Source organism: Oreochromis aureus, linkage group 1 (assembly GCF_013358895.1).
Source record: "Oreochromis aureus strain Israel breed Guangdong linkage group 1, ZZ_aureus, whole genome shotgun sequence".
Lineage (NCBI taxonomy): Eukaryota > Metazoa > Chordata > Actinopteri > Cichliformes > Cichlidae > Oreochromis > Oreochromis aureus.
This window is the reverse complement of record NC_052942.1, coordinates 35,037,129-35,053,618: the sequence shown is the minus strand read 5'-3', so window position 1 is coordinate 35,053,618 and position 16,490 is coordinate 35,037,129. Positions and strand designations below refer to the sequence as shown.

Here is a 16,490-nt window from a genome sequence, read left to right as displayed (position 1 = left end):
TTAATTTGCATAATGACAGATATAGATATTAAGGTGATAAAACCGATAAAATAATATGAAAATGTTTCCAGTTTACACATGTGAGATATTATTTATCATCTCACATCACAGCAAGTGATAAAATAAATAAAAAGATACAGTAACAATCTAACACAGTCTTCAGTCTGCACATCCACTGTAAAAGCTGCTTTAAGAAGGAAGACAAGGGAGACTATTTTAGTCTGGTATTATGTGGTTAAAAAAAACTTTCTAAGCCTACACCTGCTGATTGATGACAACCTTCAAATTTTTACATTTATGGCATTTCACCAACTACCTCATCCAAAGAAGCTTAATGACGGGTGCAACAAGAGAATAAGCTTCAATAACTGGATGATGGCGGCAATGTGACAGGCATCTGGTAGTAAAGCCAACACTGATCCTCCAGTGATCCTGTCTGACGGAGAAGTGCAAGTAAAAGAAAAATGAATATTAGGTATAAGATGAGCAGTTTTTATAATGCTTAAAGGTTCTGTGATATTTACGCAAGTGCATTTCTGGAGCCAAAAATATAATCTACCTTTTCCTCCAACATTGGTCTGGCTTTTCTAATATGGCCCCAATGAACTGCTAAAAGGGTCTAAGACCTCTCTGGCTCTGATTTTTTTTTTCTCCTTGTTTTAGTCTGACATTCTTCTGCACCTGAATGCCATATATAACTCCTTTAATAAAAGCAGAAGGGAGAAAGGGAGATATGAATCAGTGGGAAATACATGTGGGGTGAGTCTAGAAACCCTTCAGACCTTTATCAGATGGTAAAGTGTCAGAGACATTTGGCCTATCAAATCCCGTCAAAATACATTTTGAATTAAAATGTATGTGTATCGACTTCATGTTGTTTTTCTCCACTCTTGGAAAGCAGCTTTTTACAGGATGAAGCAGTGACAGCAGTGATGTGTTGGTGTCCCTAGTGGGGCTCTCACCCTGCAAACTGGCTGCCAGTTTCTGCACACACTTCTGTTCTGATCTACTTTAAAACTGGGACATTTCTTCTTATTTAACAGTGATTTCAAAAATAGTAGTTATGATACCAACTGACGGAAACACCAAAGGAACAGGTGAATTTTTTATGAATCACCTACACAAGATGTTCACGGCCAGATGGTTATGGAGAAAAAAGAAACCCAAAGGAACGGTCAGACTAAGCTAGTAATCTGTGTCTTTGAATGAGGAAATATTTGAAAGAACTGGTGAAGCATCTGGTGAACTCCTTTTGGGCAAAGCCACATTGTGATAAGGCTCTCTTTTTATTTGAAATTTGTTTGAACATGGGAAGGAAATGTACGTTCAAGCTGTAATAACTTGGTATAAATCTAACTATGTAATGTTAGCTTTGTGGTCCTGCAGAGGTAAGTACTCTTGTATGTTCTAGAAGTATAATAGCTCTATGCTGTGAGAAGTACCTCTAGCCACTGCTTCCTATTAACTTTCTTTCATAAGTAGTGAATTAAGCTACATAATGTAGAGTACGCAAATTGAACTGACAATGCTTGGAAGAGTTTTGGTGGTAGCCTATTTTGGCTACATCCACACTTGTAAACGTCAAAAACAAAGCCAAACACTGTCAAGAACATGTCAAATCCTAACCATGTAGAAATGTTGGCAAATCAGAAGTCTAGAAGCCTGGGAGGGAAACACTAAACAGGGTTTTGTGCCCTCACAAAACCTTAAGTGCTTCTGAAAAGTTTTTGTGTTCTTCTGAGAAGGCAGCTAATTTTGTGTTACTTTTCAAGTGCAATTTTCAAGTGCCTTCATCATTTCAAATGTTAACAATTAAAGACAATATTTTGGCTGGTGTAGACTCACAACTTGGGAATGAACAAAATGCATACAACATACATAAATTTTATTTTCTTTTTTTAATTGAATTTGTTCAAAACTGACATAGGGATTTGGGTTGTGACAGTGATTGTGTGGAATGTAGCCACGTCCGAAGTTCACTCTGACACCTCTGTCTTTCTAAATGGAGGGACAGTAACTGCGTGTGCATATGTCAGCATGTAAAAACTGCAGATAGCAAGATTAACAGCAACAGTATTTTATCGATATCCGCCATTGTAGAAAAAACAATAATGTGGTGCACAGCATGATGTCAAAAACGGCGCACACCTTTGACGTTGCGTCACTCAATCTCTATTTTCCTCGTCCACACCTAAACCCAAAAATTGAGTTTTTGAAAATCTTCACCCTGGCAGAATTTTTTAAAAATCTCTGTTTTCAGTGACCCAAAACACCGTTTACGTGAGGACGAAAGGCCCAAACGCATAGAAAAAGCTGTGTTTTCAAAAATACCCATGTATGTGTGGACGTACCCTTTGTCTTAAAAAAAAACAAAAAACTGTTGATGTAAGCTTAAAACCGTCGCAATGTTCTGGTAAGGTCCGAGACATACAGGGGTAGAGACCATCTGGAAGCTACCAATCTCAAGGAGAAAATGTATCTTCCCTGACTGGTTCGGAAATGGCTGCAAGAAGTCACAAGGTGAAAGTGACCACAGGAAGGTATTGTTTTGGTTGACAGCAAGTTCCAGCATTTGCCTATAGCTTGTATGGAAGACTTACCTGCAAACATTACTCCTTTTTTGCAAAGTATCAATATGACAGTACAATTTAGATGTTTAAGTTTGGTCTTGTTTTTACAGCTATTCTAGTTTATTCTATATAATGTTACAGTTCATTTTTTAGACACAGAGCTGATAGGTGAGGGCCAGGACTGTTAAGGGTTTTTTTTGGTCGGAGCTAAAGGTAAAATGCTGTCGAGCACTTGTAAGGGTACTGGTTCAAGGTCTCCAGCAGGGAGTTGAAGGTGGCTCCAATAATCTTTCATACTGTTCTCGCAACTCCCTCAAGAGCGTGAATCAGACTGGGATGCAGTAGGTAAGAATGCTTTCAGTGGTGGCCTTGTATAAAGTGTTGAGGGCTGAGATGATTAGACTGACGTGCCAGAGCCTCTGTAGGGGGCGGAGCTGCCATTCTGCCTTCTTCATGATGGCCATGGTGTTGGTGGATCAAGTCAGGTCATCACCACCAAGGAACTTGATGGAGCTGACCCTCTCCTCAGCCTCCTCCACTATGGTCAGATGGTGGTGCTTTGCAATGGCCTTCCTAAAGTCAATGACCATTTCTCCAGTCTTGTTGACTTTCAGAAAGAGGCTGTGAGCCCCTAGCTACTCCGCCTCTATCTCAGTCATTCCTTGCTGTTGATTGTTGGATCAGTAAGATTTTCACTTTACCTTTACCTTACAGTATAATGTTCCTCACATTGACTATTATTGTGAACTGGCACTATATAAGCAAAATTTAATTGAATTTAATAGTGGACACTCTTGGATATTTCCCCAACCAATCAAATGTCAGTTTGTAGTATTCTTAACTCCCATTGGTAGCTGGCCCAAATCGCCTCAACTCAGTAACCACCTCGCATCACCAGTGGTGATTTCTCGTGGTATCATCATCATCAAAGTCACAAGTTTGCGAGTTTACCAGCCCACGGACAGTAACTATAAGAGGCAGAGCTCTGGAAATTGTAGACTTAATTAACCTCTTCATTTACAGAAAGAGATCCAGCGGTCTTAGGAGAACAGATGCAATAGCTTATTCTTTATCTGCAGACATAAGTGTTTCTTTACATATAACCTTGTGCAATTGAGTCCTCAGAGACATACTTTCTCCCGTATAACCATCAAGTGCGATTCAAACGAAGAACACAGATGGAGGGTGGATTCAATTCCAGGAAGTCTACTTTTCCACTGAGGACATATTAGACTCGGTGATTTATCTAACAAGAATAAATAGGAAGGCTGAAAATGTACTTTGAGAATACTGCGTCAGTCTCACAAGCATCATGGTCTATTATTATTGCACATACCGGAACATGACTGTCCAAGGACAGTTAATACCTGCAAATATACAGAGTCTGTTACAGAAGGTAAAAGATAAAACACAAGCCTTATGGTAACCATTCATTCATTGTCTACAGAACAAAGCCTTGTGCAAAATTCCACTCAAAACTTGCATTCATTTGTACATAAAGATTAGTACATAACAATTAGTATTGATAGTGGTATTTGATTAGTATTTTAAATCTTGTATAGTTATGCCTGGAAAACACCATTTGCACGTTGTTAGTTGTTATCTGATTTTGGTGTTTACCTCTAATTTTGTTTCTTTTTTATTAATGAGGATTTGGGGCATTCATCTGTGGTACTGTTTTTGTTGCCAAGCTTTAACTTTATTCATATTTAATAGCAAGGAGAGATTCTGTACACCACAAGCCATGACCACCAGCCTTGTATGCTGTGTACATATATATATAGATATATAGATATATAGAGATAGAGATAGATATAGATAGATATATAGATATATATATAGATATATATAGATATATAGATATATAGATATATATATATAGAGAGAGAGAGAGAGATAGATATAGATAGAGAGAGAGAGAGAGAGAGAGAGAGAGAGAGAGATATATAGATATATATCTATATATTGTGAAAACTGTTGTGAAACTGTGTGATCGGTATTTGTACTGATTTATAGGAGCAGTTTTCATGATAGACCTACAAGCTTTTATGTTTTGTTCTCACTGAGGCACATCAAGTAGGTCTGTCAGAAGCCAGCAACTCCTACGCCTCACAAGCTCTTTCATACAGAGCTTTCTGTCGTGCTATTTCTACCTTTTCCTGTATCTCCTTTTGACTTATTCAGCCTGTTATTTTGCCGACAAAAATCAAGATCCACCTGTTTTCCGCCAGGCCAGTCAATAGAAGAATAAGCCTCCATTCTGGGTTCACAAATATTGCAAGCAATTGCAAGAAGGGGTGAAAATGATCTAAGGTCACACACTCGACAGAAAAATATACCAACTTTACCACCTCGTAACTCTAAAGATATCCCTTTAAAGTAAGTTATTACAGGTAAGAAAAAAAATAGAATAGAAAAAGACAAAGACGTTGCGTTCTCCCTCTCTGCTCAGCCAGTTGTTTTATGTTCCTCAAAGAGTAAAATTTTACAATTCTGTTCTCATTAGAAAATGTCCTCCTGTGGCGTTTCAGTGGCGACAGTAAAACCGAGAAATCCAGATAAGAGATTTATAGCTCAGCAGGTCCAGTGTCACCTGGCAGTTTATTTGCACTTCTAAGATTTAAAACCACTTGAACTGTAATGCTCCAAGTGTTCTTCTTTAAGTAGCTCCAAAGTTAGATAAAACATTTTTCCCTGCAGTTTGACGGTATCATACATTCTGTTGGAGGTGGATCACACTTACTTGGAGAAAAATATTGAAATATTCAGTACATTTTTAATGCTTTCACCATTACAGAAAATACTGGATTTAAGATGTCTGGTGCCGGTTTTTGTAAACACCACCCTGTGGGTCAGCATGAGAAATCTTGCCATCTTGTCTAGAGTTTAAAATACTGCAACATAGCTGCATGTCCAGCTTCCAGTGCAGTAATACTGTTTATGTTCTGTCTTCTCCCTCTCTGTCTTACAATTTTCTTCCTTTTTAGTTTAGTTACTGGTAACATTTTGATTTGATAAAAGTATTTCACTGCCAGTGTAACACTGTAGCTTACCTTCACCAGTGTGTGAATGTGAGAGTGACTGAATAGTGGAATTGTAAAGCACTTTGAGGGTCCCGAAAAGCGCTATATAAATGCAATCCACTATTATTATTATTAACACGTTTTCTGTGCAATTAAACACATAAAAATGTCTGAAAGTCCAACTGAAAGTCTCAAAAAAGTTTTTTTTTATTTTTTTTTTAATCTGTCACTATTTCTTCTTCTTGTTTGGTTTTAGTTGTCCAGCATATAAAGCGGAGAGACATCATCCTGAAAAGAGAGCTGGGCGAGGGAGCCTTCGGTAAAGTCTTCTTGGCAGAATGTTACAACCTCAGTCCCACTAAGGACAAGATGCTGGTGGCCGTTAAGGTACGTTTTAAGTGTTTACCTGTGTGTTTGTGTGTTACAAAGAGTATTGCAGTAATGGCTGGACATTGTGTGAGATTCTTATTTTTGTAAATATGAACCTTTCAGCTGCTGGTTAGTGTAAAACATATTTAAAAGACTGGAGGTAGCTTCTGAAAGTGAAAACCAAAGCCAGTGTGGAATTTTCATTTGCGACCAGACAGTGACTACTCTAGCTTCTATGAGCCTACCTCCGTGAAAATTATTGTAATGAGGTAATGCATCACTAATTTCATTTTTAATATAATACAAAATGTTTTTTCTTTCCATTTCATAATCTAATGGGCAAGGAAAATGCCCCAAATTCAAAACTGATGACTTCTGAACTCAAGTGGCTACGATGACCTCTTTTGAGCCTAGTTTATGGTTGTTTCCTGTGCTATTTGTGAGGTCCCCACAGCCCCGTACCCATTCGGCATTACCCATTCTGCACTGAAGACTTGCAGATCTCTTTGCCTGAACAATAGGTGTTGCCATTCCCCTGCATCAGCACTGGTACAGGGGTACCTTTTCAAAGTTATTCTAGTTCCCACTAGAACGTCTAATCTTTTTAAACGATTTTTAAACTATCTTCCGCTTTGCCATTTGAGAAACTCTGACCTCCTGTAGTGATGCTTCATTGCCATGATAGTAAAAATTACAAAAATCTAGAGATGCACAACCAAAGTGTAGTGCACACACCAACAGTTGTGATGTCGCATTGGGCTCATACTGCCATTCTCACTGGGGACAACAAGCATCTCTGACGCTTACAAAATAGGCTCACCTGGGCAACTCCCTGTTGCACTGGGAAGAAAAATAAAGCCAAAATGGAAACAAACATATTTATCCAACAACATAAAGATTGCAAGCTGCTCAGAAAACACAATAAATCAGCAAAAGTATTAAACTTGAAATTCAGGTGTTTCTTTTTTCAATCCTGTTGCCACAGGTGTACAAAATAAAGCACCTGTTCATGCAGTCCTTTGAAAACATTTGTGGGAGAATGGGTCATTCTTTCACTGAATTTGAATGTGTTACAGTAATAGGATGTCAATGTTGCAACAAGTGATGTGATTGAATGTGACTGATAACATTTCTTTCACCATCGGCTGTAAGGTGTATTATTACTAAGTGGAATCATTCAGCATTCGCAGTAGCAGCCACACAGAAAGGCAGACTGCACAGACTTGCTGTGCAGAGCAGGGTAGCCGAGTGCTGAGGCACGTAGTGTGTAAAAGTCGGCGAGGCTCTGCTGACTCACTAACTGCAGAATTCCAAGCCTCCTCTGGCATTAACATCAGCACAAAAACTGTGCACTGTGATGGTTCATGGAATGATCAAGCAGCTCCTGTAGGTGTAAACTGTAGGTGACCCACTACTTTTGTCCATATGGTGTATCACAGCCCAGTGCACAAACTGACTGCACTTAATTACACAGCCATGGTGGACACTATTCCAGTAATAACCTTGATATCGGTACTCAGAAAGTAGGATAGGTGATGATATCATTAGGGAATATGACTTCCTGGGTTCCTCAACCGTTACAAGAGTATGTTTTTAAAGTTTAACAATAAGCAGTGGTTTCAGAGGGAGTCTATTTATTCACTGGGTGGTCTATCTTCCTTGTATGCCACCAGTTTTCTGGCAAAGTTACAGGCAAAGTTAAAGTCAAATGCACAAAAAATAACTGTTTATTTTCCTTATATTACAAACATGACACCAGGTACAGCACACAACAGTTCCTCTAAGAAAGTCACTATCTTTACTATGAGTGCTGGTTACACCATTATCCTTTTCTTTATTGCTTATGCTAAGTTCCCATGTACCTGGCATAGGTGCATATTCTGACACAGTCTTACGCAAAGCCGAATGAATATGCTGAGAATGAATCTGGTGTCTGTCTGCTGGAGTTCTAGTCTTTGTTCCCATCTGGAACCTGCCTTACTAACAGTCAGGGGACCAGCAGCGTCTGTCAAAATGGAAGAACGAGCAGAGCAAAGTTAATACCCCTGTGAATTTAATGATTTGTTTTAAAGAGATTGAAGCATTTCAAACCATTGTCCCTGTGTGCTATCACAGAGCTCAATATTAAGTTGTGCTTGGCAGCACCCAGGGTGAATATGAAGAGTTGTCTGAATGGGAAACATGTGAATAAGAGGTTGTGGACTCAGCAAAACTACCTAAGGGGGAGAAAGAGAGAGAAAACCCTGACCTTGACAACCGAGAAGTGAAATAGTACAGATGAAGGTGATGGAGTATCTGCCTGTAACTTTCTTTTCTCCCTCTTATAGAATTAACAAATGAGTTTGTGAGTAAACCTTGACCTCCTTAAAACAGAATACTATGTGAATTTTCATCTGAACATGCTTCTGCCTGTGAGAAAGCAGGAACCAGCTCTCTGAATTCTCTTAAAGGTCAACAAAGGGAAAATTCATTGCAGCGCTTTGCCTCAATTTATCGTGTTCGAGCACTTTGAAGGTATTGTTTTGGAGGAATGCCCAGACAAGAAACATTTCCTTAAGAGTGCGGTTTGATTTGGTAATAGAATTTTATGGCCATTTTACCTACTCTGCTGTACATCTCAACCACCTCTAGCATTTCACTGCAAGACGAGCACATATGAGTAAATGCATTTCCATGCCAAGGTCATTCCATCTGTAATAATGTCAGCAGCAGGCTGGGAAAACAGGAACCTATGCTAAAGAGACTAGGATAATCAACACTCCCTATTTTCTTGTTGCTGATGAACTGCCAAAAGTCTTTTTTTCTCCTCCAGCAGACAATAATATATTATTGCATTTATTTGATATTTGTGAAACAAGTAAGATTTAGAAAATTATGTGGGCTGGACTTTAGATGAGTTCAGTTTATTTGCCTGCTTGATCTTACTTCCAGTCAGATCAATTAATGTGTACATTGAGTTCATCTCTACTACTCAGACAGCTGTAATTGTTTGTAGAAAGATGTGTTGTGAGCAGTACAGCTATCTGGCAGCAGCATATTAACAGCAGATCCTTTAAGTCCTGAAAGTTTTAAGTTGGAGGCAGACCAGGACAGGCATCAACACCAACTGTCTCCGGTCATGGTTTGTTCTTCGTTAATATTTTTCTGTTTTATTTTCAAAATTCTAATGTTATTCAGAAGTGCCATTGTATGTAATGCTTACTCCATTTGCTTGACTCTCAGGATGTGCAGAACCAAGGACATTTCATGCTGAATGTTCCTTACTAAATGGTCCAGAGGCAAATACAGATTCCGTTTGTACCCGTAGTTGGTGTCAGTAGTTATAGGAATACCCCTGAAGTCTTCCTTTTTCTCTCTGAACATTTTGTCCACCCATACTGCAACATTGAAAAAGCTTTACCTTGATAATACCACAAAATTCTGTCCAATATAGAAGACACAATAATTTGTTGTAAGAAGCAACAAATTATTGCTTCCTTGTATTATCTTCTGTATTTTTTATGGCGTCTCAGTGCTGATGCTTAAGAGTATGGCGCTTAAAGTGGGCAAATAAATTCCTAAATTACTGTAGTGACAAATTAACAAAAGTGTAGTGACAAAGGGGAACTTCCATCCATCTGTATTTAGGAACAAAAATATTTGTGCATCAGTAAAAGTTCAGTGGAAACAAATAATAACTCCTGGCATACATGAAGCACGTGACCACTTGGATGAAATATCATATTTTCAACATGTATTTTACACCTATATCAGGTCGGGCTAGTACTATTTTACACACATCATCTCATTGTGCCCTTGTTTGTTTGTTAAATTGAAACTTAACAGCCTTCACGCTTTCATTTCTGCTCCATAAGAAAAAGGAAATGAAAACATGCTGATGTTTAGAAAATAACATTTGGCTTGTTCTCTAGTTGAGTTTATCTCGCTAACACTTGCTGATTAGCATAATTATTATTTATTTATTTATTTTATTGGGAACCTTGAAGGTTCTTATGTCCTCAGATTTTATGGTAATCCACGCAACAATTATTAGGCAATTTCTCTCGCATACTAAGTGGATGATGCTCATTTGGATGACAGAAACCAACCTGAATCAATCAGGACAAGAAAAAGTTGTATCCTCTAAAAGCTGAAGCAAGCTTTCTCTGATGTTGTTGTTGAAGTGTGGTTGCCTTATTTTGCTGCCACATCTAAACATTTAGCAATGAATGCACCATACTGTAGATCATTTTAAAGTGTTAATAAAAACGTATCTGTCAGCGCCTGATACCAGGAAAAGCAGCAATTTTCTATTGATTTATCACTCAAATTTAGCAGATCTTAGTACATTTTTCAGAACCATGAAACTGTTCACTGGTAAAGTAAATAGTAAGTATTAACAGGATGCAAAGGATGATTGATTCCCCAATGGCACGTAAATGAAGACTTCAGTGTTTTTTTTTTCAGATCCTGGTTAACAAACCAGTGTACTTTTCAAAATATGTAAATCTGACTTTTTTATTGCTCCTTTCAGACTCTGAAAGATCCCAACCTGTCAGCCAGGAAGGACTTCCAGAGAGAGGCCGAGCTGCTGACCAACCTGCAGCATGACCACATTGTTAAATTTTATGGCGTGTGCGTAGATGGAGACCCTCTCATTATGGTGTTCGAATACATGAAACATGGAGACCTCAACAAATTCCTCAGGTAAACTTTTTATTATTGAAAACTGAACATTTCTTGAAATTAGCAGGTTAACTTAACAATGCAAATATGTGCGAGTATGCTGGCATACTTGGAACTACGCACCGGCTCATTCACAATGGGTATAGTAAATGAAAAGCTTCAGTAAGACTAAAAACCTGAAATTCTTTTGTGAAATAGCTGCCGCAAATATCCGGCTTGCTTCACAGCTTTGTGCGTTAGCAAACACGAGTGCTTTAGTGCTTTTGTTCCATAATGTCAGACTGTACCAAGGGAAGTGACCTCTGATAAGCTTCAACAAAAGTGACACGATGCCGGTACAGCAAGCTCTTTGGTAATGGGAAGCTTCACTGGAGTTGATGTCAGTGTGCAAAGAAGGAATCTGGGAAAGAAGTGTGCTATTTCAAGAGTGTACACAGCAGCAGCAGTGTGTATGCATGTGCGTGTGTGTGTGTGTGTGTGTGTGTGTGTGTGTGGTCGATCTTGTTTTTGAAATTTCAGCAATAGTTGAAAAGATGACATGTTACGATGGAGTGTGAGTGTGAATGTCTGTGTGCATTCAAGAGTGCGTGAAGACTTTCTGTTGGGAAATCATTCCTGAAATGAAAGGCAATGTCGCGAATGATGAAATTCTTTCATGCAAGGTGCAAGACGTAGCTGATTCTTGGTCTGTTGGTCCTGTTGGTCACATTTAAGAGATGAGATGTGCAGGGAATCAATAGGAGTGAATAGAAGATCTAACGTGCAGGTCCAAACTCAACCTTCAGATAAACAGCAGGGCACCCTGCTCTTATTCAGCTATTACTGTATGTCTATGAAGTATAATAAGAAGCGGAAAGGCGAAAGAAAAAGTACTACTAATCCGCCAACAGCAGAGTGAAATTATAACAGACACACTAAAAACAAGAGGAAAATTGAGCTGCAATAAAATTCTGACTTGGGGATGGAAAAACAGCCCGAGGGAGTGAGAGAGCGGTAGTCCTCCCTGCATGACACCTGGTCTGTAATCACAGTGACGAGAAGGTGATGAGAACAGCAGGAAGTCTTCACAGGAAATGAGTTCTTCATCGTCACCCAGAAACCTGCAGTCAACCTGTTCTGGTAAATGTACAGTCCTGTGATGAAAATCCAGAGACTTGGTTAAAATTCCTGACAAGTTGGCCTACATGAAACTTTTGCCAAAGAAAAAAAATCTCTAAGCTCACAGCTTACGACCACAGAATTAAGAACAACAGGCACATAAGAGTTTATCGCTGCCACTAAAGCAGTGCTTGCAGAGTATAGTTCATTTGTTAATATTTCTAATAGTCTCGCTTTATTATGGTAATTATCCTCAATAGGTACAAAGAGCCACATATATTGCCAGGATAAGAGTTTATTAGAAGTATAAGGAGCTTTGGATTACTTCTTAAAGGGGGAGGCTCGTTGAACACTCTGCCATGTAGAATGTTCTCTAAAGGGTCCTATAGCCAGTAATTAAAGTGTAGCTATGAAACTTTTAGTAGGAGAGAAGAAATAACAGAGTTCACTTTCTAATAAATAATAATGAAAGTTGGTTTCATAAGACAAGGCTGGAGCCTCGCTTGGGCATTAGACTGTATATATAAGTGCTTTAAACCTGCATTCTTTCAAATGGCCAGCAGGGGGTGACTCCTCTGGTAGCAAAAGGAAGTCTGGTTGTATACAAGTCTGTGAGAAAACAACCCCTCAGCTGCCTTGATCTATGCTCAGTAAACACCTTCCCGATGAGTTTATGATCTTAATTGCATCCTTCAAATTTGACTGGACGCAACATGATAATTCAAGTCTAACTGTAAAATGTTTAATAATACCACAGAGCTCAAGTTAACATTATCCAGAATCCACCAGTATAAATACGAGTACATCAAATCATCATCCACTATTCTTTGTAATACAGAGCCCACGGCCCAGATGCCATGATCCTGGTAGATGGCCAGCCACTGCAGTCCAACGGAGAGCTGGGCCTTTCCCAGATGCTGCACATTGCCACCCAGATTGCCTCAGGCATGGTTTACCTGGCCTCCCAGCACTTTGTGCACAGAGATCTGGCTACCCGCAACTGCCTGGTGGGCAACGGCCTGCTGGTGAAGATTGGAGACTTCGGCATGTCCAGGGACATCTACAGCAGTGACTACTACAGGGTAAGCTTCAGCCGGTATTGTTTGGTTCGCTTGTTATTTTTGATTAAAAGAAAGAGCTGTGTGCAAGTGTGAGTGAGGCCGAAACGATTTCAACTTTTTCCACAACTCAGACAATTCTGCCATATTCACTTGGCCTCTTCTCTGTGTTGTCTTGTAATAAAGCCTTTGTAGCTCTTAGTTAGAAACATATTTCTAATGGGCGAAGGGTGTTGCTCTGCTGCGTCATTTTATTAAATTTTTCTTTTCTGAGGAGAGTTATCAGCTCTCCCATCCATAATACAGCCCCAGGACTGCACAGCCAGCCATACATGCAGGCAAGGATGGAGCTGTTTAGCAGCATGGTAGGAGATGAGATGAGCCTGCTGAGCCTCTAGCCTAATGCTTAAAGGCTTGTTTATATAGCGTCCAGTTCATGTCTTCTCCACTGTTTAACACGATTAGCGACGATGAATGCCAGGCGGCAACTACTTCGCTGAAGAATTTAGCATTTTTGCTGAACAAATAAGCGGAGTGATGGCTGCTACAGATCTGGCTGCTTTAAAAAGCCTGGGCCTGTGAAATGACTTTAGGTGCGCCTGATTCTGTTTTCCCAGCGTGACAGCTGGGAACAGTTCGGACATTGCTTGGGGCAATGCCAGCAGTTATGAAGTACTTGCCTGCTGGGTAAGCAGCTCTGCACGCATGAAATAATGTCTGAGGAAATTTGAGGGGAGATGCTTTTAGCAATTGGTGCATGGGTCCATGTCCATCCACAATCTGTGTAACGGACATAAGAGTGATTAAGATTATTTGTTCTTCTTGTGAAGAAATTATTGACGGATTCTGTGTGTACTTTTCAATGTCTGGGCTTTCATCAGGCAAAAGGGTTTCATGAAGTTGAGCTGAGGAAAAGTGTTGAGAAGATCGTCGTAAAATTTAAAACACGAACATATATGTTTGCATTTCAAGTATGACTTCAAACTCAGTCGTTTTAAAGCATATTTGATTTTTTTTGTGCACATGAAGCTACTTAATCTTTAGAATATTAAAGACTTCTCTAATATTCAGTGACATAGCTTAATGACATGTTAATTTGTCAGCCACAGTTCTGAGATATATTATTCAATGCTATCAATGAGCTTACTATCATTAATTTATAAATCAGAAGAATGACAATAGTAGTAGATTAAAAAAGAGGTAGTATTGTTACCTTTGTTATGGAAAAAAATATTGTTGATCATTTTGAGAAAAAAGTAGAAATGTGGAGATTATATCGTCGTTTCAAGTACCCTATGTCCTGCTATACCCTCTACAAAATGCCTTGTTTGGATGAGTTAGTGAAATAAATTGATCAGCTGTCTTGTGAAATAACATTCATCCTCTTTATTGGACGAGGGTGTAACCATCGATAACCTTGCATCTGTCCATTACCAGCCATTTCATGTTCTACGAATCCACTCTTCCGAGTTTGTGTTTTTTTTTTTCCATCTGACCAGATGCAGGTTTCTGCACCATCTTTTCAACATCCTTATACTGATAACCACACTGTGTTCATGTGCTGAAAGAGAAATCATTTCTTCCTTTTTACTTAAACCAATTCTGCAGTGTGGTTTAGGGTACTTCACGGTACAGCTGCTGTGCCAGTTTGTCTTGAAACAACAAATGTAATCTTCACATTCTGACTTTTTTCAAAAAACCATTGTCAAAATGATCAATAATATATATTTTTTCTTAATTTGGCCCTAATACTCAGCAAAAGAACAACAAACACTGTCATAAACATAAACAGACAAATGAAACTATTACAATCTACAACTGATTGAACACAACATTTAAGAGCAGCTACACTCACCAAGAGGATTCTTTTTTCTTCAACTTTTACAATTAAATCTCCCCACCACAGTCCACGTCAGTTTGAGATGCTTCCAGTAGAAAGTAGTGGCAGATTTGTTAAATAAGTGTGGTTTGCAGAGACACATATCTGATCTCCTGTACTAGATATGGTGCACTCATGAAGAAAAAAAAAATACCTTAACCTAACAAATGTAAAATAGTTAGCTTGTATATAATCAGCATTTGTGAACCGGAGGTAGAAAAAACGAGGTTTTGACCTAGAGGTCACAAGAAAAAGAGAAAGAGAAAAAAAAACAAGAGCTTCACAAACAAGATTTTCAATGTTTGATACGGTTCAGGTAATAACACCTAAAACCTTAGTACAAGTTTGACCATTTCAACTTCATCTGAGCAGTTTTACTTGAGCATCTCAGATCTTAGAGAAAGTAGAGGGTCACTCTTTGCAGGTGACTTGCATTTAACACAGACTAAGTGGAGTAGAATGGGACTGTACAATATCCAAGATCATTTGTACATATGTAGGTTACATATGTAGTAATCCTATAATGGAAAACATCCATTTAATGCAGGAAAGAAGGGTGATTAAGATCCAGAAAAATTATGCTGTCTCAATAATAATTAAATTGAAAACGAATTTGCAGCATGGCCCAGAGACTGTAGAGTCCATCCACAAAGGTGGCTTGGTCAGCTGTGCCCAAGTCCTTGGTTATTTTCTATTGATCACTTTATATATTATGACTGAATATTAGAATTTAGAATGATAAACAGCTAAATGACACATTGGAGAAAATTCTCTTCCCTTTAACTGTGAGCCCCTTCATGGAGCTCATGATTGGATAATAGCTCTTGGTAGCTTTAGTGGTTCTTTGTGGACAAGCAAAGTTTAAAACAGACTGTTTGTTCATTTTAGTTAAGAACACATTTTATTTTCTCAGTCATAACCGATTTAGCAGCAGATACCAATCAGCTGGAAGATTAAATGGTTTAGTTGTCTGTTGCTGTTTTAACAATTATAAGCTTAATATATCAGTGCTGTGAGTTATTGGCTCGGTCTAAAAAGAAAGTAACTTCAAGAAGATTTAACAGATATAAAGCCAAATTGGGCAGCCCGGGGATGTTTGACATGTTTTGCAAGCATTTAAGTTTTTGTTTGTGTGAGTGAAACATGCAGTATAATATATTTAAGGGGGTGGGAAGCTGGGATCATGGGGGACCATGTCCTTGATATGTTCTGCTGGTTGTATGGGGTGTCCGTGCAGAGCAGGTTGGACATGAGGGTGATAAGGTGAGCCTCCAAGCACATCTTATCACCCTGACTACCACCAGCAGAGGTCTCAGGTGGGGGTGATGAGCTCAGTCTCCAAACACGGTATGCTCCCCACTGACAGATGAAAACAAGCAGATGGTTGTTCTTGTGTAGTTATGCTCTGCGTAGGCTAACAAAGGGGCTATGGGGTAAACACACACACACACACACACACACACACACACACACACACACACACACACACACACACACACACACACACACACACACACACACACAGTGGGACAGTGAAAAAAAGGCCTTGCAGGAACAGCCTGGTGGGAAGAAATGAGTCAGTCTGAGTAACTTTTCCAGTTGAACGTTAGCTTCAAACTCTGTGGTGAATTTATTGGAGAAATTTTAGATGGTTGAATAATTTATTGAATAATTTACTGAATCAGCACACACACACATAGTCTCTGCAGTGAGGAATGGAAATATTTTTTTAAATCACTATGTTGGGTTAGACAGAAACCAGAGAAATGGTTTGTAGAAGAAGAAAAAGGGAACCAGTCTTAGTTTGAATTTATCGTGTATTTGTGTG

At 39.0% G+C, this 16,490-nt stretch overlaps 1 protein-coding gene across 4 annotated transcripts in view; it reads left to right on the top strand.

Annotated features, from left to right (window-relative positions):
• Window positions 1–16,490, top strand: part of ntrk3b (neurotrophic tyrosine kinase, receptor, type 3b) — a 216,016-nt gene that overhangs the window by 183,172 nt on the left and 16,354 nt on the right. For all 4 annotated transcript variants that reach the window (XM_039613117.1, XM_039613122.1, XM_039613129.1 and 1 more), the window contains 3 exons: window positions 5,850–5,980; window positions 10,476–10,648; window positions 12,564–12,807. In XM_039613117.1, the coding sequence (XP_039469051.1) occupies window positions 5,850–5,980; window positions 10,476–10,648; window positions 12,564–12,807 (548 nt within the window). The remainder of the gene's footprint in view (window positions 1–5,849; window positions 5,981–10,475; window positions 10,649–12,563; window positions 12,808–16,490) is intronic.